The following is a 19,984-nucleotide window of genomic DNA, read 5'->3' as shown; positions in this document are numbered from 1 at the left end:
AGCCACAGCTTCTCTGGGCAACCTGTGCCAGGGCCTCCCCACCCTCTGAGATGAGGGTCTGTGAGAAGTTTTATCCTGCTCTGGTACAGACACGAGCTGGCTGCACCCTTAGGTTTGGGTAAATTGTGCTTAAGAGTTGGAAAGGCATTTTCTGAGGTTTTTGTAGGTCTCCTTTGCCCGTGGATGACAGCAGCCATCCCACTTTGCTGGGGAGAGAAGCTGCAGGTGTGCTTGGCCACAGGGCTGTGCTGCAATGGGTCAGGAAGGTGTCAGGATGGTGATGGGGAGGACACCTCCATTCCCTATTTCTTTGCCAGCTCCTCCTTCCCAGCCAGTGCAGAGCCCAAGGGTGGGAGGTGGGTGTCCCACTGCTGGTGGACCCAATAGGTCTGATGGGGGGGACTTATCCTGACCCATGTCCATGGGTCCAGCAACAGGGAGGCATCTTGTAGCATCTTTAAATCCTTTGAACCCTCTTTGTGGCAGGCAGTGTGATGAAAACCCTTTAACCTTGTTCACAAAGTGAGGGCAGAATACATGGCTGGGGGTGAAGGCTCAAAACTGAGGCAGAGCAACACTGCTGAAATCTATTTCTTGCTTTTGGGGATTTTTTGTAGGATTTTTTGTGCATTTTTTTCCTCTTTCCTTTTGGCTCTATCTCTCGGATTGCAGCTCATGCAGATTTGTCACAGGTCAGGAAAACTTAAGCCATGATTTGCAGAAGATGAATGGACTTTTAAAATCAATTTTGTGGTCTCCAGTGTCAGTGGGGTGCCAATCACCACAGGCTGGCACTGCCCAGTTCCTCTGCTGATATCATTAGGAGGTGAGGGCAGCATTCATTTCAGGGAGGCTGAGCCTTGCCACCTGCTAATGGAATTGAGCTGCCTGACCTTAATGTGTGACTGATATTTAATTTGAAACTTCTGTGGACACCAGCAGGCTGTAACACAAACAATACAGGCCCAGCAATGCAAAGCCTTAGCCCCAAGAAGGGAGCAAAATAAATTAAATTTGGTAATTAGTAAAAATCCTTGGGGCCTAGAGGTCAAACATGGAACTGAAAAAAAGTGTACTTTTCTTTCCACTTGATGACCACACAGGCTTCTGGTAGGATCTTGTGTGCTGCAGGGGGGAGTGTGGCACAGTCTGTTTGTCCTGGACTGGTGGCAAATTTTGAGATGCTCTTGGGACCACTTAGATAAGCCCCTCAGACAAGAGAGACACTGAGGGGCTGGAGCGTGTGCAGGGAAGGGAACGGAGCTGGGGAAGGGTCTGGAGCAGCAGGAGCATCTGAGGGAGCTGGGGGGGCTCATCCTGGAGAAAAGGAGGCTCAGGGGGGACCTTCTGGCTCCACAACTCCCTGACAGAAGGGGGGAGCTGGGGAGGATAGGGCTCTGCTCCCAGGGAACAAGGGACAGGATGAGAAGAAACAGCCTCAAGTTGCAACCAGGCAGGTTTAGATTAGATATTGGAAAAATTTCTTCATGGATAGTGGAAAAACTTCTTCGTGGAAAGGGTTGTCCAAGCCTGGCAGAGGCTGCCCAGGGCAGTGTTGGAGTCCTCATCCCTGGAGGGATTTAAAAGCCCTGTGGATGTGGCACTTGGGGACATGCATTAGTGGTGGCCTTGGCAGTGCTGGGGAATGGTTGGACTTGATAATCTTGGAGGCCTTTTCCAACGTCAATAATTCAGTGATTCTACCTCCAGCCTCCTAACCATCACCATCACCCTCCTGGTCTCCTTTGCCTCTCTGAGTTGCACAGGCTCTGTATTCCCCAGACCCTCACCCAGGGGGGTCTCTCCTGCCATCACCCCATGGCATCCTTCCTTGCAGGTGTGTTACCTGCAGCAATTGGGCTCCCTGTGGTCCCCAAGGATCTGGCCTCAGGATAGTCACCTGCTGAAAATCCATGGGAGCCCAGAGTGGATGTGGTCACTCCTCATCCTTGGTGCTCAGTTGCAGACTTTGTTCCACTGGAACTGCAAGCAGCAAGTTGATTGGATGTGGCATCCCAGGGAGCTGGAGAGCTTGCACTGGTCTGGGAGGTTGTCCACAGTTGAGAACATCTGTGCAGCTGGGTCACAAACTAGGCTGGGTGGAGGACATTTCCCTCCCTTCCTGTGGGATTTTCAAGAGTGTGGGAAGACACACAAACCTCTGCCTTTGGCTCAGGGCTTTGGGATCTGTCTGGGACCCAGCACTGCCAAGTTTCTACCCTGTGAGTGCTGAAGATAGCAAGTATGAGTAGGTGTCCAGACTGGAACCACAGCCAGGTTATTGCCCACTCCCCTCTCCACATGAGCCTCACTTAGCCCCTTTGAGCAGCAGGGCAGGCATGGGGTCCTTGCCAGAACGAAATAAAACCAGTGAATGAGCCATCCCAGCTGTTTGGCAGGGAAAAGCATGGTCCCTCCTCAGTCTGTAGCAGTTGAAGGTGTCTCTCTGGGGCCAGGAGGAAGCTCTGGGCTGGCGCAGCACCAGATAAAATATTCCTGATATCTTATTTGGATATTAGTAAAAATTTTTTCGCTGATAGGGCTGCCCAGCCCTGGAAGAGGCTGCCCAAAGAAGTGGTGGAGTCGCCATGCCTGAAAATGTTCAAAAAAACATGTGGATGTGGCACTTAGGGACATGGTTTAGTGGTGGGTTTGGCAATGCATGAGGAATGGCTGGACTTGATGATCTCAGGAGGCTTTTCCAACCTAAACAATTCTGTGATCCTATAAAAGATCAAATTGCAATCGCCTAAAAGCCTCCTGAAATCTAGGGCCATGACCTCGTAGAAGGTGTCATCCTTTTGGAAGGAAATGTCTCCACTCCATAGGAAGCAGGAGTGACACACACGTCCAAAGCTGAGCTATCCTACAGTGAATGTGCTGCCCGTCTCCCCAGGGCTGACCCAGTGCCTTCCAGGATGCTCATTCCCACTCCTGGTTGTGCACATCCATGGTTTGCAGGGCTGAAAACTGCCTACTGCTGGAAAAAAAAGGTGCACATGAGCACAGAAACAGCTAATTTGGGTGTGCCGTGGTTTGCTGTGGCAGGAAAAGTCTGCTTGAAGGCCCTGCAGAGGAACCAAAATCAAACAAATTTCAGATGGTCTCGCAAGTGAAGCTGAAAGGTCACAACAGTATCAAGCTGGAGGTTGCGTGTGGTGCTGCAAGCCTCTGCTAAATATCAGCCAAAGATTAGTCCATCCTCTCCGAAAGGCCAAGAGATATATGTGCTCCGAGTCCCTTCTGCCACACGTTCAGACCCACGGCATCTAAAAATGGCACGAGCCCCTATGAAAGAGGGACACAACCTCGGGAACAGCAAATTCAAGGGAAAATGTCAGGCCGGCGAGGTGTGTGAAAATGAATTTGGAAACGCCTTAGGTTTTTTGGTTTGTTTCTTTTTTTTTTTTTTTTTTTTTTTTTTTAAGCCAAAAGGCACTTGTAGATCATGTGGCTAGTGCTAATTAATTTGGTGTTTTGCCGAGCATTGTCATGGCAGTTTAATCAGCAGCTGTGAAACGGAGCGTTGTCCGTCTGCCAGCCTCCCATCCCGGCTCCTGGGGATGGCAAGGGACATCTCTCCGTTAGATACATCAACACATCCTGCATTTGTTTGAAAATCTGGTCTTTTAAAGGCTTCATCTGACATCAAAGTTGTCAGTGCAGGAACTGTGCTGTGCAGGAATTTCATCTGGGGAAAGCAGTGTCAGAGCATCAGCCTAACTGGGGGGTCAGGCATTTCTGGAAGAGCTCAGCAGGGCTTCAGGCTTCTCCCCAAGGCCACCAACCTTCTTCTAATTGAATTGTTCTGATTGTCTGGCAAATCCCTTGGCTCTGACATGGATAGATGGTCTAACTGGGTTCACTCATTCTACCCCAGTCCAATTTCTGGTGTCTGACACTTGGTCTCCCGCAAGCTCCAGAGATCCAAGACCAGGAATCTGAGGAGAAGGGGAACCTATTAAACACAGTAAAAGCCCATATGAGAAACCCTGCAAACATGAATTAACCCATTGGCACTAGAGGAATCTCCTCTCCTGTTTGGTGGGTAGTGACTGGTCCTGAAAACTTGTGGGTGGATGCATCAGTTAAGTTCAAAAGTGTCTGGTGCCCCGTTTGGAGAAAGCCCTAGACACACAGGATTTTTCTGCCACAGCATCTCACCTTCCTCCCACCGGGTGACAGCTCAGAGACTCCAGTCGTTGCCCCTATTTGTATTTACAAGGCACTTAACCAGCCCTATAAACAGCAATTCACAGGTTATTCTTCACCCTGCAACCCAAAACCTCTTCTTATTTTGTTGTCTCTCTTAAGAGCAGCACCCGCAGCCCCAGGAAGTAAAACTCCCTCTGAATGCCAAATTTGTTTCTCAACAGCAAGGCTGGTTTTGGAAAACAAGCTAATGGTGGCAACCCGGTGCTGCTAATGGAGTACAGCAAGGGGACTTGCTGGTCCAGCAGGGCTGAGGGCTGCGTAGCCCCCCTGTACCTGCTGTGCTTGCTGGTTATGCTGAGTGGTAGAGTGTAGGTTTCCAAGGTAATAAAAACAACATCCACGTGAGAGAGGAAAAATGTTTCTGTCTGAGCAGGCTCAGCTAAAACACTGTCAGGAAGGGTAAAAATCATAGTGGGAGGTCGGCTCGGGTCCTGGCAGGGCGCGCGGTGGGAGGGAGGCAGTTCTTTGAAAGAAAATGATAAAGGGAGATGAACTCACCCTTCATTACCTTGGTAACCCTTCCCTTAAGATGAGTTAAGGCCACCTGGTTTGTCTTGTCCTCTGTTGAGAAGCACTTCCTTCTCCCAGCAGCTCCCCAGCGCTCTCCACCCCACGAGGTGCCCACCGTGTCCAGCCAAGGGGTTGGTGTGGTGTGAGGACGCTGGACACAGACCAGTTCCACACCCTGTCATGCTCAGTTTAGCTCTGCCTGAGCTGATTTCATGGAGAGCAGGCTGCTGGAAGTAATGTTTTGCTTGAAGGAGGGAGCAGATTTTACTGCCAGGGTTCCCCTGCTCCTCCCCTGCATCCTCATCTGCTCAAGCCCCTTGTGCTTCATGAAATCAGGGGCTGCATGTCTGCATCTGGGTCTCCCTTGTCACCCAGCTTGGTTCATTCTGGTTCTGTCAGGAGTTCCCGTGTCTTTCATGGACACATGAATTAATCTTTTGGCTCTGCAACAGCTTTTCTGATTGACCTGGCTGGGTTTGCTTCCTTAGACTAGTTTAATTACTCTACTGACTTCAATTTTAAAATAAAAAAGTAAAAGGCCTTCACTGGAGGGCAGGCACAGGGAGCGCAGACCCGCCGCTGGGTCTTTCCTGCAGAGAGACTGAAGCCAGCATGGATTTGAACAGACATTCCTGGCATGAGGCTGATATTAAGCAAATGCTTCCCAACCATGGAGCATAACTGATGTTTCCTCCAAAGACCCAGCTGTGGGATCTGGGTTATATCTCACATGAACGAGCGGTGGGAAGACCTTGCTGTGGTCTGAGGAAGCTTTGGATCACAGAATCATAGAATCCTACATGGTTTGGGTTGGAAGGGTCAAGAATTGTCATCTTGTTCCAGTAGAACAAGATAGACCAGTCCTATCCAACCTGGCCTTGAACGCTTCCAGGGGTGGGGCAGCCACAGCTTCTCTGAGCAACCTGTGCCAGGGCCTCACCACCCTCACAGCCAAGAATTTCTTCCTAGTATCTAATCTGAATTTACCTTCCTTCAGCTTTAGCCATTCCCCCTTGTCCTGTTGCTCTGTGCTGACATCCAAAGTCTCTCCAACTCTCTTGGAGCCCTTGCAGGCACTGGAAGAGGCTCTAAGGTCTGTAGGCTGCTGTCAGGATGCAGTGTTGCAATTTGTCCACCTAAAATTTCCTGAAAAAATCGCAGCAGGATGATGCTGTTTCCTTGGGTGCAATGGCTGTGCTGCATCAGAGCTGTTTCACATGAATGACTCCTTGCTGTGACATCTCCTACGTGCTCTGTAACGTGGCTCAGGGCTGGTATTTCCGAGGACAGATGGCCCAAAGTGTACCTGTGTATTTGGGGGTTTTACTTCCGATTCACCACTCCCCCACTCAGTGAGTCACCTTGATCCTGTGTGAATCCATACCATATGTGAGCCATCCCATTCCTCCTGGAGACCACGTGTACACAGGGCTGGTGACAGGCTGGGTCCTGCTGGGACAAGGGGTGGGCTCTGCAGCACGAGATGCCTGCCTTGCTTCCAGCCAGAACATTCCCCCATACCTCTCTTGGAAGCAATCCTTCACTGGGTCTGCTGGGGTTTGGGGAGGCTGAGCCATGGGATCAGCACACTTTCCAGTCTTGTGGAGTTGCCTTCAATTGTCCCTCCCAGCAAAGGAGGATGTGAGTGTGAGGGGATGATGAGTGGATCTGCATCTCATGGGAAGGGGTTGTTCAGCCTGGAGGAGAGAAGGTTCTGGAGAGACCTCATTGTGGCCTTCCAGTACTTGAAAGGGTGCTTATAAAAAAGAGGGAGATAGCGATAGGACAAGGGGGAATGGTTTCAAACTGAAAGAGGGGAGATTTAGATTGGTTATTAGGATGAAATTCTTGGCTGTGAGAGTGGTGAGGCCCTGGCACAGGTTGCCCAGAGAAGCTGTGGCTGCCCCATCCCTGGAAGTGTCCAAGGCCAGGTTGGATAGGGCTTGGAACAACCAGGTCTAATGGAATCCCATTCTGGGACTACTATAAATGCAGAATACTCTTTGGACCATATTGCAAGGCCCTGACCCATCATCAGCCCAACACCCCATACCAGTTCCCATTCTCAGAATACCCCCAGCTGCCTTCTGCAAAAAAAACCCCATCCCTGCAAATTACAAAGCTTTCAGCAATGGCATCATCTGGAGAGTAACCCAGTGCCCCACTGGGGAACCTCCACAACTGGAGCTGACCATATAAGCAAAATCACTGTTTCTCTCTGCTCCAGCTGAGGTGGATTTTTGAAAGGCAGCCAAGTCCTCAGGCTGGGGATTTGGGACATTTCCTTGGCTTTTGGACAGTGGGAAGAGACTGTCTCCTGTAGAGCACAGTCTGAGTTTGGAGTAAATCTCCAAGTGCTAAAATCCTGGAAGATGGCTGATGAAAACCAGTGCCCACCTTAGAGAGTGCTGGGCCACAATAATTGCCTGAACTCTGGAGAAATGGGATGTCACAGGGGCACAGTTAAAACAGCAATCCATCCTCAAAATATTAGTGATATTGATTAAAGGGCTTGTGGAAATCTGCCATTTTAACTCTTCCAGAATTTCAGGCTCCAATGTGCCATCGATCAAATAATCCAAGTCACCCCTAAAAAACTGGGGCTGCAATGATGTCAGTGCACTGGGAGAAGGATATTGATACTGTTAAAGAGTGCATGTTGAAAAGGAAAAATGTTTGAGAAATGGCATTTTGGACTGTCTGTATGTAAAAAAAAAAAAAGAAAAAAAGCCTACCATTATTCAGTATAATCTGCTTCTCTAAAATTATTGGAAGGTAGGAAGAAAAATCCCACACATTTTTCTTTTTCCATTTTACATGTTCAAGCCAAAATAAAAAATGGCTTATGAGATTTAAGCTATTTATTACCAAATAAAACTGCATCTGGGCCCTGTGCTTCTGTGCCAAGTTTTGGCATTGTGAGAGCACAAACATCGAGAGTTACGAGCCCCTTGAAGGTGGTGTTGATGATGGAAACATTGACTTAGTCCTAACTCTCTCAGGGATGCCAGATGCTGGTTGGGATATTTCAGAAGCTGGTTGCAGGGAAATAAGATACTGCCTGTGACATGGAGCTGTACTTGCAGCATCCTGCCTGGTTGATGCCGGGTTATCTTGCAGCCCTATGGGATATTCTTGATTGAATAAATAGGAACCAATAGGTGATAGCACCCGAGAGAATGGCCTGAAGTTGTCTCAGGGGGGTTTAGGTTGGATATTGGGAAAAGGCTCTTCCCCCAGAGGGTGGTTGGGCACTGAACAGGCTCCCCAGGGCAGTGGGCACAGCACCAAGGCTGACAGAGCTCAAGAAACGTTTGGACAATGCTCTCAGACACATGGTGAGATTGTTGGGGCTGTGCTGTGCAGGGTCAGGAGTTGGATTTAATGATCCTTCTGGGTCCCTTCCAGCTCAGAATATTCTGTGATTCTATGATGGAATAAGCAAGAATGTGATTTCCTGTTCCCACTGTAGTAGAAAAGCAAATCCCTTGTAATCAGCCTCCTTTGGCTTCAGAGGGAGGGGAAAATACCCTGGTGGTGTATTTTCATGGTGGAAGGGACAGCTGTTGTCATCTACTACACCCTAAACCCCCAAATTAATTTCTGAGCAAGTGAGGGGGTGTCTTTTAAGAAACCAGCCTGGGCTTTATCAGCCCTGGTGCTGAGGAGGGGATTTTGGCTGTGGGTAGTGGTGCCCCGTGTTTCAGCCACTGGGTTTTGCTGGGCTCATTACCTCCCCAGTGAGGATGAACCCCATCCTGCCCAGCTCACGTGTGGCACCGTTTTAGCCTCTGCTCAACCATGGTTTTTCCTTTTCTCTTCCTGAAGTGGAGTCACAGGTCTCCTGCAGTGCCTCCCTCCAGGGTGCACGCACGGCACCCTTGGGCTCCTCTCCAGATCTCCTTCCTGGCTTTGGCATCAATCTAAGAGGCTTACTGCTCCCAAGGAACCCCACCTCCTGCTTTTTATATAGCAAACATTTGTGCCTTCAGATGCTGCTGGGGCTCTGGGAGCTCATGGTTTGCTGATTAGAAAAAATCACTTTCCCTCGGATAGCCTGGCACCTGCAAATTGCACCTGTTTGGGATTTTTTTTTTTTTTTAGATGGATGACTTCACATTTAGCTCTATAAAATACATATTTCTTGCTGTCTGGTTAGAGTTTTACTTCAAACATTGTTACAGCAGGGCTTAGCAGCCTTAACTCATGCCAGGACCTCATGCAGAAATGTAAAGTGAGAGCTATTTCCACATCAAGGAACTGACATTTTACTTGTACTTTAAACACAGCTCTGTCCCTCCTGGAGTGACACATACCTATAAAGTTCGGGATATTAAATTTAATAGGGAACAGGCTTCCAGGATCTCTGATTTTTAGCTCCAGACTTCTTATTCATGGAGCATAAAAGGGGAATTGCCGGGACGTGGTGCAGCAGGACTCGCAGTAGCTGGGGTTTTCCCAAACCTGAGTTCAAGTCAGTTGAGTGTAAAGAACTGCTGATCTGCCCAGACCTGTGCCAGCTCTCTGCCAGCATCCTCTGCACCTCACAGAGCTTCCCCTCAGCCTTGGTCCTTGGGATGGACCGTGACCCCGGACGCTGCCGTGGTGCTGGGAGTGCAAAGAGGTACCTCCAACCAGTGCACAGGAATGGCCTCACCTCCAAAGTCCCTTAGGTTAATTAAATTAGGAGGTCCAGAGGGGACTGGGGACTTGCAGGAGCTCCACAGGTGCAAGCCTCCATGCTGAGGGCTGCTCTTGGGCTGGGGGAGCTCCTGGGCTTAGGATAGGACCTTATAGTGCTGTACAAGGGATTTGCTCACCTTCTTCTTGCACTGCACCCCACAGACCCACTTCCTAGGGGCATGTCTGCTCTCTCTTAAAAGATAATCCTAATTTTTCTGTACCTTAGAAATTGTAAAATGCTCCTGTTTTCTGTGTAATGTCACTTGAAAGAAGGACCAGCTGCTGAACTGTTCCTGTTTTCTGGGCTAAGGAGGGGCATTTTCTTGGTGCAGGTTTTGGACCATCTGTAAAAAACTCAAGGCAGACTGTACATTATATTGGCTTCCCTGAGTGGCAGGTACTGCACATGCTGCAAAAGTTGCCCTCCTGGGTCCATGAGAGTCTCATGCAGCCTGGTAAATCCTTAGCACCCTACCTGGCACAGGATTGTAGGATTTAAGATAAAATCCAGAAGGTGACCAGCAGCATGGGATCAACCAATCCCTTTGCAAGGTGATGTCCCATGCCCTGACTCCCTGCCAAAAGGTTCTGGCTTTGGGTCTGCTTTGGTCTAGAGAGCCAGAAAAGAAGAAAGGCTGAGCTGCAAAACATGCCCCATGCAAACTGATGTGCTGTTCCCAGAAATGGTGAAATGCCCCACCCATTTCCCAAACCCACCCCCGAAATCACTCCCACTCACTCTGGAGCTCTGTGGACCTGTGGATGAGAATCTCCCACCTCTAGGCTTAAGATGCAGATAAATAAATCCTTCAAGAAAACCCAGCTGGTTATTACAGTCCCATTTAAAAACACAGTATGTGTGTGGGGGGGGGAGGGGAATTAATGTATGCACCGTGGAGATGGATGGGTTTGATGCAGGATAACCCACCCAAAACAGCCACCTCTGTTTTTAGGATTGGTTTCAAAGGCTGCTCCAATATTGCCATAGCAGGGAGCTTTTAAGCAGGTAAGGCAAACAGTGCCCCCCCCAAAAAGCATCTTTACCCTCTTTGCTGATAAGGGGAAAGCGGGAAACCTTTGCTGGAAGTCCTTGTGGAGAGGGTATAACATGTGGGAGAGGAGGAGGCCAGGACCAACACCACTGGTCCTCACCCAAAATATGCTGGGAAGGGAGGGGATGCTGAGGCTGGCACAAAATTGGGGTGCTGTCACTGCATCCCCACAGCCTATGCCAGGGCTATGGATAATCCCTGGATCCTAAATGCATGAGGGACACAGGCACACCGAAGGGCTCTGCTCCTGTCTGAGCTGCTGTGGTGTGTCATGGGCTGATGCTGAGCAGATGCAGGGTGTGAGACCAGGTGGGATCACAAAGCCTTTTGCTTAAACAGGTATCAGTCAGCTGAGGGCATTGTCTCTTCCCATTAACTCCGTCTCTGGGGAAGGGTTACAGCATTTGGATATCAGACTCACGAGGTTTGGCAGTGTTTGGGTGGAGGGTTTTGGTTCAGGCTGTGGTGGAATTAAGATGCTCCATGAACAGTGCAGTGCAGCCCCAAAGACCCTGCCAGATCCTTGCAATGTCTAGCTGGATTTTTTTCCCCCCCCCCATGTTTTTGGCTTTTTGCCCGTTTCTGGATGTCCTGAATATCATTACTGGTAGGAGGGAGCTGCTGCAAACCTCCCTGGCCAGTCATTAGGAGCAGTTAAGAGTGTTTTAAAGCAGGTGTTGAGCACTTCCAAACGCCTGGGGAGGGATTTGGACACTGTGAAAGCAAGGAAACATTGGAAACCCGAGTATTGAATTTCCCTTTCCAAACAACTGGCTGCAGCATATAGCTGCCTGTCAAAGTTGAAGGCTCCTGCCTGCACAAGTCAGCACGTTTTTACATTCCCAGGGGCAGAGATAGGGATTGCTCCAAGTGCTTCCTCATTGCTCTCTGCAGGCAGAACCAAGTAATAGACTGTTGTCACGCCAGGGTTTTTTCATTTCTTAGTTTTAAATAGAGGATGAATTCTTTCCCCTGGTTAATTTTCCCATTTCCAGGCTGGGGACTAATTCACATGGATATAACACCCTGCTAGTGATATAAAACCACAAAAAGATGAGCTCTACTGCCTCTGACCCTCTCCAACTCCCTTTTCAACTTTTTTTTCGATGGAGGTAACAGTACAAACCCCAGAGAAGAAACCTTGAACCCAGATACCTTCCAACAAACTGGGAAAACTCCAACTTCGTTTGTGTTTCCCACTCTACAGCACGTAGAACAGGCTTGGGTTACACCCAGGAGCTGGCTGGGATGATGCTGGGGGAGAAGGGGTGGGTGAGCACGTCGTGTTGTGTGGCTGGTGGGCAAGGAAAGCCCCAAGAGTTTCCCTGAAGTTCAGGTGTCAGCCAAACCCGCTCTGCCCCTGCGAGTGCTGGAGTTTTGCTCAGACATAAGCCCTGCAAATGGCCAAAAAGCCCTGAAATGCCCTTGAGGCCTGCAGAGTGACCCCTGATTTTAGTATGGGAATCGAGGTTGAGAGATTCTTGTGGGCTGTTTGTTCTCCATCCTCTCTGACACTTTCAGACCAAACAGAAATCAGAAACATTGTAAAAAACTCTCAAAGGGGTTTTGCAAGGTCTCCAAAGACACTTTTCCTCCAGGGCCCTTTCCTGGCAGACATGCAGAGCTGGGCCCAAACCCATGAGAAACAGGATGGTTTGGGTAGGAAGAGCTGAGGTGGGTGGGAAACATCATGCCAGGCTGTTGGGGCCACCCATCCCTGCAGGCATGTGACAGCCTGGGAAGGGAGGAGTGAAACTGGGACCACTAAATCTCAGAAAACATTTTCCTCTCAGTGCAATTTGACTTTTTTTTTTTTTTTTTTTTTTTTAATGAGATGATCCAAAAATCTTAAATACACCCTTGAATTCAACACAGGAGAAAAAAGCTATAATTAAAACACAGTGAGAAGCATAAAAGCAAAAAGGCAGATTTAAGTGTAGCAACGCTGCTGAAGTGTTTCTCCTTCTTCCTTGGAAAATATTGCTGAATTCAACATGTTCCTGTGAAGCATCATCTTCAACAAAACTTTTTTTTTTTTCCCCTGAAGCTAGTGGGAAAGAGTTGTGGGAAAAAACCCTCATCCAGTGCTGTATAAACAGCTGTCTCCCTCCTGTGATGTGTCCAGGCTGCCTGGCTGTATCCCATCACTTGATCTTGCTGGTGCCCATCCCCAGCACTCATCATCACTTCAGTCCTGACGTAAATAGAGAGGGGGGGTTGGGACTTGATGATATTTCAGGTCCCTTCCAACCCTTAACGTTCTATAATACTGTGGAAATATGCTGATAAACACTGTTTGTTTCCAGTTGTAAATCACAGAATCACAGAATATCCTGAGTTGGAAGGGACCCATAAGGATCACTGAGTGCAACTTCGAGCCCTGTGCAGGACAACTCCAAGATTCACACCATGTGCTGGGCTTTTTTTTTGGAATGCTGAGTCTAGGCCCTGGAAGGAGTCCAATCTCATCTTTTTTTGTGTGTGTGTATTAAGACTTCACATGTTTTGACCCCGTGGTGTGCAGGAGAGGAGATGCTCTGCTCTGTGTTAGGGACCCTCCAGCCACACCAGCCCATGTCACTCAGCAATTAACAACAGGCTCCATCAGGGTAACAGGATGTTGGACAGAGACTGTACAAGCAGGCAGGGGCAATCTGCAGTCTCTGAGGTCTGTGTCTATGTGCTTTTTGGGATAAGCTGAGCTGTGCCTGCACAGAAGTCCCCAGAGTCAGAGTGCAATGAGGGCTGTTGGGTGGCAGTCACCATCATACCATTAATCAGTGATGGGGGATCCCCTCTCAACCTCCTTCCCCTGAGCTCCTTTGCAGCACTTTTCCAACAAATGTGCAAGACTGAGCAGGAGATGATAAACCTCCAGAACCTCCTGTTGTGTCCCAGGACCCAACTATGCTCCATCAACTACCACAAGGTTTTTGTGAGACCTTTTGCCCACCACGAGGTCTCCATCCTGACTCAGTCCCTGGAGTGGCAAATAAGGCGAAAGAAAATACTCTTTATCCATTGCTAATGTGTGCTGGGGCTGCTCCTCCTCCAGCCACAATCTGCTCCCTGTTCCATGGCACGAGACATGTGGGATGGCACGCTGCACCCTGGGCTGGATTTGAGCTGTCAGCCCATCAATTTCTGCATGGCTCTTGGCATCTTGCATCTTGCCCCAGAACGGCAGCGAGGGTGGTGAAAGGTCTAGAAAAGAAGTCTTATGAGGAGCAGCTGAGGGAGCTGGGGTTGTTTAGTCTGGAGGAAAAGACGCTCGGGGGAAACTTTCTCATTCTTTAAAACTACCTGAAAGGAGGGTGCAGCCAGGTGGGGTTTGGTCACTTGTCTGAGGTAACAAGTGACAGGATGAGAGGAAATGGCCTTAAGTTGCACTAAGGGAGGTTCAGATTTGATATTAGAAGCACTTTTTCCATTGCTACAGTGATCAGGCATTGGAATAAGTTGCTCAGTGGGGTGGTCGAGTCACTGTCTCTGGAAGTGTTGGAAGAGATGTCTGGATGGAGCACTAGGGGATGTGGTTTTGGGATGATTATGGTGGTGCTGGGGGAAGGATTGGAGTCAATGATCTTGAAGGTCTCTTCCAACCTTGATTATTCTGTGATTCAGTGTTTTGCTAAATGAAACGAGAAAGCTGTTGGCAAAGGTGCTGAAAGTGAGACAGATTCCTTCCTGTCTGATAAATTTGAATTCTTTCCTCCTCCTCTTCCGTTCTCCCCGCCCCAATCTCCTTGCCCCGCAGTTAGCTCTCCTGTAACAGGAGTGAGATGGCACGATATCTCTCTCTCCTAGACCACTACATTCTTATGCAGCTGGATATACTGTGGATTTGGTCTGTGGATTTATTTTTTTAAATTTTTTTATTATCCATGGCAGGAGGGTTGGAACCGGATGACCTTTAAGGTCCCTTCCAATCTGAGCCGTTCTGTGAATGTCACCCTTCATTTCCTATTTGTAAATGAATTTAAGTCATTCCACAAGGGTATATGCACAAATAATTTGGAAAGGGCTAACACGTGGCCAATGGCATCAGGCAATTAGGACCTTGTTTGTAGGTGCTGTGTGAGCCCCTCATGGTGTCCTTTTCCACGTGCCACGTGAAGCTGGAGCTGCTCCCACGATTTTGGCCTTTGCTCACTGTGTACTGTGAGGACCAATGTGAATTTCCCACTGCGCTGCTGGCTCTGAGGGGAATTTTAATGCACATCCAGGGAAGCAATCTGCAGGCTCCTGGGCTATTGAAAGCCTGGCAGACTCTCCTGGTGCTCGGAGAGACACCTTGCTGGCTCCTGTTCTTGGGGTTTATCTGCCTCCCCAGGACAGGAGGAGGGGCCCTGGGGGGTCTAATCAGGACGAAATGGCCGAGACGGCGCGACTCCATCCCCTGGCCTGGCCGATTACGACAGGCAGATCTCCTTCAGCTGTAAAATCTGTCACTGAGTGAAGCCAGGGCTCTCCAGAGGCTGCCATCTCCCTCCCTGCACTGATGGGATCTAGATGTAACACAGCCCCAGCCCCCCCACCATCCCCAGCCCTCTCGTGCAGACCGTGGGCTGCCTTGACAAGCCGACCAGGTTGCCTTTACCCAGGGGAAAAATTTACATGCATTGTAGGCAGCTTAACAACATGAGACAGATTTTGTTTTCCTCTCGAAGGCAGGCGGGCTCCCTGGGCTGCAGCTGTCTGCTTGAGACACCTATCCCAATGCCAGCTCCAGGCCTGATCCCATGTCCCTTACCGGTAGCCTGACTGCATCAAGAATACCATTGCCCAAGGAAAGGAGGTGGAAATAAATAGTTCTGCTTTCTGGGTTTTTCTTTTCATAAAGCCTGTAGCATGCCCTGTCTCACTGCAAGGATTACCCAGGGGCTTTGCATCTCTGAGATGGGTCAGCGCTGAATGAGCACACGGATCCCTTGAGCCTTTCTGGGTGAAATACTGCTGGATGGATAAATTTGCATGTGCCTAGGTATAGTCAAGCCTTGCCTGATGCTAAAGGAGAATCCCCAGGGGCAGAAAAACCCAGGATCAGACCAGTACTCTTCTGTGACTCGGTGTCACTTACCAACCTGCAAAAATATATGAACTTATCGTTTGCAGCGTTGGCCTGGGGGCGCGAAGGAAACGGGAGCACTTCTGTTAATGGAAATACATCCGTGCTGCTTCAGAAAATGTATGGAAACAATAAACATAACTGTAGAACCGAGGGGGAGGGGGAAAAGAAGGAAGCAGCCGTATAAGTGAGAGCATGGCGATGAGGAGGATGTGTTGAGCTTCCCTGCGGGTTTCCTCCGTGTCCGAAGCCTCTGTGAGTGAAGGGCGGGAATGGCAGCACGGCAGCGAGCAGCAGAACAGGTTCAGCCATCCACGTGCCTGCATCATCTGTTGGCTTTCTAAAAACTAATTTATACCTCCTCAGTTTGAGGCTGCAGCCTGTCATTGCCAGCTCCCAGCTGAGTGTTTTGGGTGCTTCATAAATGGTGGTTAAACAACCTTCCCCGCGGGCTCGCAGGAGATTGTCTTCACGGTGCGGGCTGGGGACGTGGGTTAATGGTGGGCTTGGCAGTGCTGAGTTAATAGTTGGACTCGAGGATCTTAGAGGGCTTTTCAAACCTAAATGATTCCACTATTCCATACCGTAATTCTAGATGATTCTCTGAGGCCGTGGCGTTGCAGAGCTGGAAGATATGGGGAATACAGCAGACCCAGCTCCATGGCAGGTCCTCAGCATCCATCAGTGTCAGAGATGAACTAGGCCAGTTGGGGCAGCCACTGATCTGCACTCATATTCCAACAGTGGCAGGAATTACCAAAGTTGCCATTCCCCATTCACTGATCCCTGATGCTGACCTTGGCTTTAGGGTGTGATGGGAGAAGCTGTGGAAAGCAGCCTCCACCAAGGCCCTTTGCAGCTAGATGCAATGATTAGAAGAAGGTAAACTCAAAAATAAATGACTTTGAAATGTAATGTTCAGTTTTGCACTGTTACTTTTTTGCCAGGGCTTTCTGGGGTCCACCAGCACTATGCTTGTTGAGGACTGGCTCTCCGTTGTGCAAGCTGGTTTGGTTATGCCAGCTGTATGATTTGATGGCTGCTAATAAGCATAGAATTGCTGAAGTATTCCCCAAAGTCTTTGCTTTGCTGTCAAAATCCTCATCAGCAATTGGATTAGTTGTAGGGAATGCACAATTACTACACAGGGTATTGTATTATGCTAAGGCAAATTGATGGGTTTTATTTAATCATATGGTCCCGGTCACATCTTCATAGTGTTTTTCCTGTGGAGAGGAATGCATCACTGAACCAGTAGGTACAAGCAAAAAAGACTGAAAAATGCTTGATTTAATTAATTAGTGCCTAAAACCGAGGCAAATTAACACTCTGTACAAAAACAAAATGGATCAGGCTTTTGCTCTCAGTTATGTTGGCTGTGCATATCTTCCTACACACATACCAGAGATAAAGTTTGCATGTTCTGGACCTTCGGGAAGCGTACGACTGAGTTCCTCCCAAGGACTGTCTTGGTATGGGAGGAAAAATTCAGGTCAAAAGCATGACCAGATAATCTGCCCACCCTGTGCTCTGTGGGTCCATGGCTCTGGCATCAAAAATCCTGCAGACCTTTAACTAAATCAGACTAAGGGCTCCCAAGATCTGGTAGAAGGCTGGAAAATCCTTGGCTAAGGTTGCATTAGGCATCAACAGTTTACAGAGTGGCAGAAGACAAGAGACAGGCTTTTTCTGCTTTACTCACAAAATGCTACAAAATGTGTCCCAGGGAATGTGGGGGAGTATCACTAAGCTTCACTGCCTCATGTCACCCTAAGACATTTTTGTCTGAAATACAAGTGAACTGCTGCCTGGTGGCACAGGCTGGTGTGTTGGGGTGCGTGGAGGGATTAACAGTTTTACCTGCTCTTGCACCTTGTCTTCAGGCCCTGTGAAGGCCTGGAGGTGTCAGATGGCTCACCTGTGACCTGCTGCAGCAGTTTGCCACTGGGAGGACATGTGGCCATTAGAGGTTGAGCAATTCACCACGAGTTGCTTGGCAAGTACCGAGCAAACAGCAATCAGGAGGCGTCTCCCCATGATTCCCTCTAGCAATTGGCCAGGGCAGCACAGGATCCCCATTTTGTTACTCAGCCTTTACCTGTTTGTGGTGAATTTGGGACATGCCATCAGCAACAAATATAACCTGCAGCGGAATGGAATATACAGACGACTCTTGGGTCTGGGTTTGCAGCTCCATCATTGAGGAACGGTGGGTCTGATCCCGCCACCTCTGGTTTTAATTAATAGCGTGGTCAAATCATGCTGTTATCTGACAGCAGGGGAAATATCACCTTAAGAAGTTCCACTGTGGGTGGCACAGGAATTTGTTCCCCGCTGCCTCTCTCAGAGGGGCACTCTGGAGGATTAGTTTGTATTTAAGAGATGCTGTGTGTAATTATGCACAGTTTTGCAAACCATCCGTTTCTGTTAAGTCCTCTCCTGTTGTTTCTCTTGCTGGCATCTGGCTTGCTGTGTGTCTCTCCTGTTTCCACATGGGAGTGAGCAGAAAGCACTCAGGGCTCCCTAGGCTGTTGTGATGGACAGGCCCTGCCTGCCAGGGAGGCGGGAGCAGAAGGGGTCTGGGTGAAGAAGGCATGACATGCATGCCTGTGTCTTGGGATGACACTCAGTGTCTCTTGGTGCTGTTGTTCCTGGATATTTTGGGCCATTCCTGAAGGTTTGAAAAAGAAGGGGAGTTTTCTAGGAAGATGGGGTGTTCAAAACGCCATGCAAAGGGTAGGAGTCTTATCCTGTGAATGATCCTCAGCAAAAAAGCATTTCTAATAGCCTCACTTGAGCCTCATCCTTCACCTCTGCATTTACTCTTTCCCTAGCTTAAGAGTGAAAAGTTTTGCAGGGTGCCTGTAAATGCTCCAGGAATGTAGGAATTAACATGCTGGATTGGAACAAGGGCCCGTCCAAGCGAGGATCTTGAGCAAGGTGCAAGCCAGTGCCAGATGTTTCGCAAAACGCCTCCACTATGGATATCTTTCACACCTCATTTCTTCCTCACTCCCATCAGCTTCATGGCTGGTCTCATAGCAGTCTGTGTTATGTTTCCAGCAGCTGCTCTCTCCCTGCAAGCAGCTCATGAGGACGGGCTATTCAAGGGTCTCAGCAAACAAACATGGCCTTCATCCCCCCCTCTCAGAGGTGGGAGGTGTCTCACTCATGTCCTGCAGTCAGGGAGAGAGAGTTTCTTGGAGTAGAGATAATTTCCTTGCCTATGAGACATTTTTAGAGAGGCAAAGAAATACCTTGACTTGCATGGAAAGTCTGCAGTTCAGGGAAAGCTTTGAAAATTCCATATTTTAGAAAATGGTTTTTCCCTTTTCTAAAATGATGAGGCTGTGTCACAGAAACGTAGACTGGTTTGGGTGGGAAAGGACCTTTAAAGGTCATCTGATCCAACCCCCCTGCCGTGGGTAGGGACACCTTCCACTAGACCGGGTTGTGTTCTCTTCTCTTCCAGGTGCTCCCTTTCAAAGGTCTCAGCATCCCCATGCTACCTCCTGCCGGCATTTCCACCTGGGTCCCCAGCCTCAGCTCTCCGCCGACTTCACCCTGCCTCACGCGGTGCAGCCCCAGCCGGGGCTGACCCCTCACATGGCCCCTGCACACCAGCACAGTGGCCCCCTCCACCAGCCCCTGGCCCCAGTGCCACCCCTGCCCTTCCAGGACGTCGCTGGACCCTCCTTCCTACCTCAGGCGCTACACCAGCAATACCTCCTCCAGCAGCAGCTCCTCGAGGCACAGCACCGCCGGCTCATGCCCCATCCCAGGTAAGGGGGTCCTGGTCTTCCTGAGGGATGTTGAGGAGCTACAACATCAGCTTCTCTTCACCTGCAGAACCCCAGCAGCACTGGTTGCATTGCGTTTTCTTCATGAGTTCCTCTGTGCACCCTGGAAATTCACCCACCAGAAGGGAGGCTGCAGGGCAAGCTGCACCTGAACGGACACCTTTGCCTCGGGGGTTCCCTACTGTGCTCATCTACTGTGTACCTTTCCCATGGGGATCCATACAGTGCTCATCTAGTGTGTCCCAAAGTCACCATGTTGTTGTCACTCGTAGGAGAATCACGATGGCGTTGTGGTGAACCTGTCCTGCGTGGCAGAGAGAGGGACAGACTGTGAGGGTGAGCTACACCCTTGCAGCTGCTGTTTCAAAGCAGTGCAAGAGATTGTATCTACCTGTCTCATTTTTACACATGAAGATCTCGCCCTCCTAGGTCTAGGTAGGCTTTCCATCTCTATGAGGGAATGGTGCCACTGACCTGCAGCACATTCTGTCACTGAAAGCATCTTAAATTCAGACTGGGTTGACGAATGCAGAGAGACCTACTGTAACTCAGCAGAGGTGGAAATGGATGCCTGGCCTTGCCTTGATTGTGTTTTTTGAGAGAGTAGTCCTTGTTTTGTAAACATATGGAAGCTATTTGTGGGTTGTATCCGTGGA

The 19,984-nt window shown here is 49.3% G+C and overlaps 1 protein-coding gene across 2 annotated transcripts in view; it reads left to right on the top strand.

Moving 5' to 3' along the window:
• The window catches only part of ARK2C (arkadia (RNF111) C-terminal like ring finger ubiquitin ligase 2C), a 51,477-nt gene that overhangs the window by 16,684 nt on the left and 14,809 nt on the right, over window positions 1-19,984 (top strand). For both annotated transcript variants that reach the window (XM_064642827.1, XM_064642826.1), the window contains exon 2: window positions 19,001-19,310. In XM_064642827.1, the coding sequence (XP_064498897.1) occupies window positions 19,001-19,310 (310 nt within the window). The remainder of the gene's footprint in view (window positions 1-19,000; window positions 19,311-19,984) is intronic.

This window comes from Pseudopipra pipra, chromosome Z (genome assembly GCF_036250125.1).
Source record: "Pseudopipra pipra isolate bDixPip1 chromosome Z, bDixPip1.hap1, whole genome shotgun sequence".
Classification (NCBI taxonomy): Eukaryota; Metazoa; Chordata; class Aves; order Passeriformes; family Pipridae; genus Pseudopipra; species Pseudopipra pipra.
The sequence above is the reverse complement of the archived record's forward strand: the minus strand, read 5'-3'. Positions and strand labels throughout refer to the sequence as shown.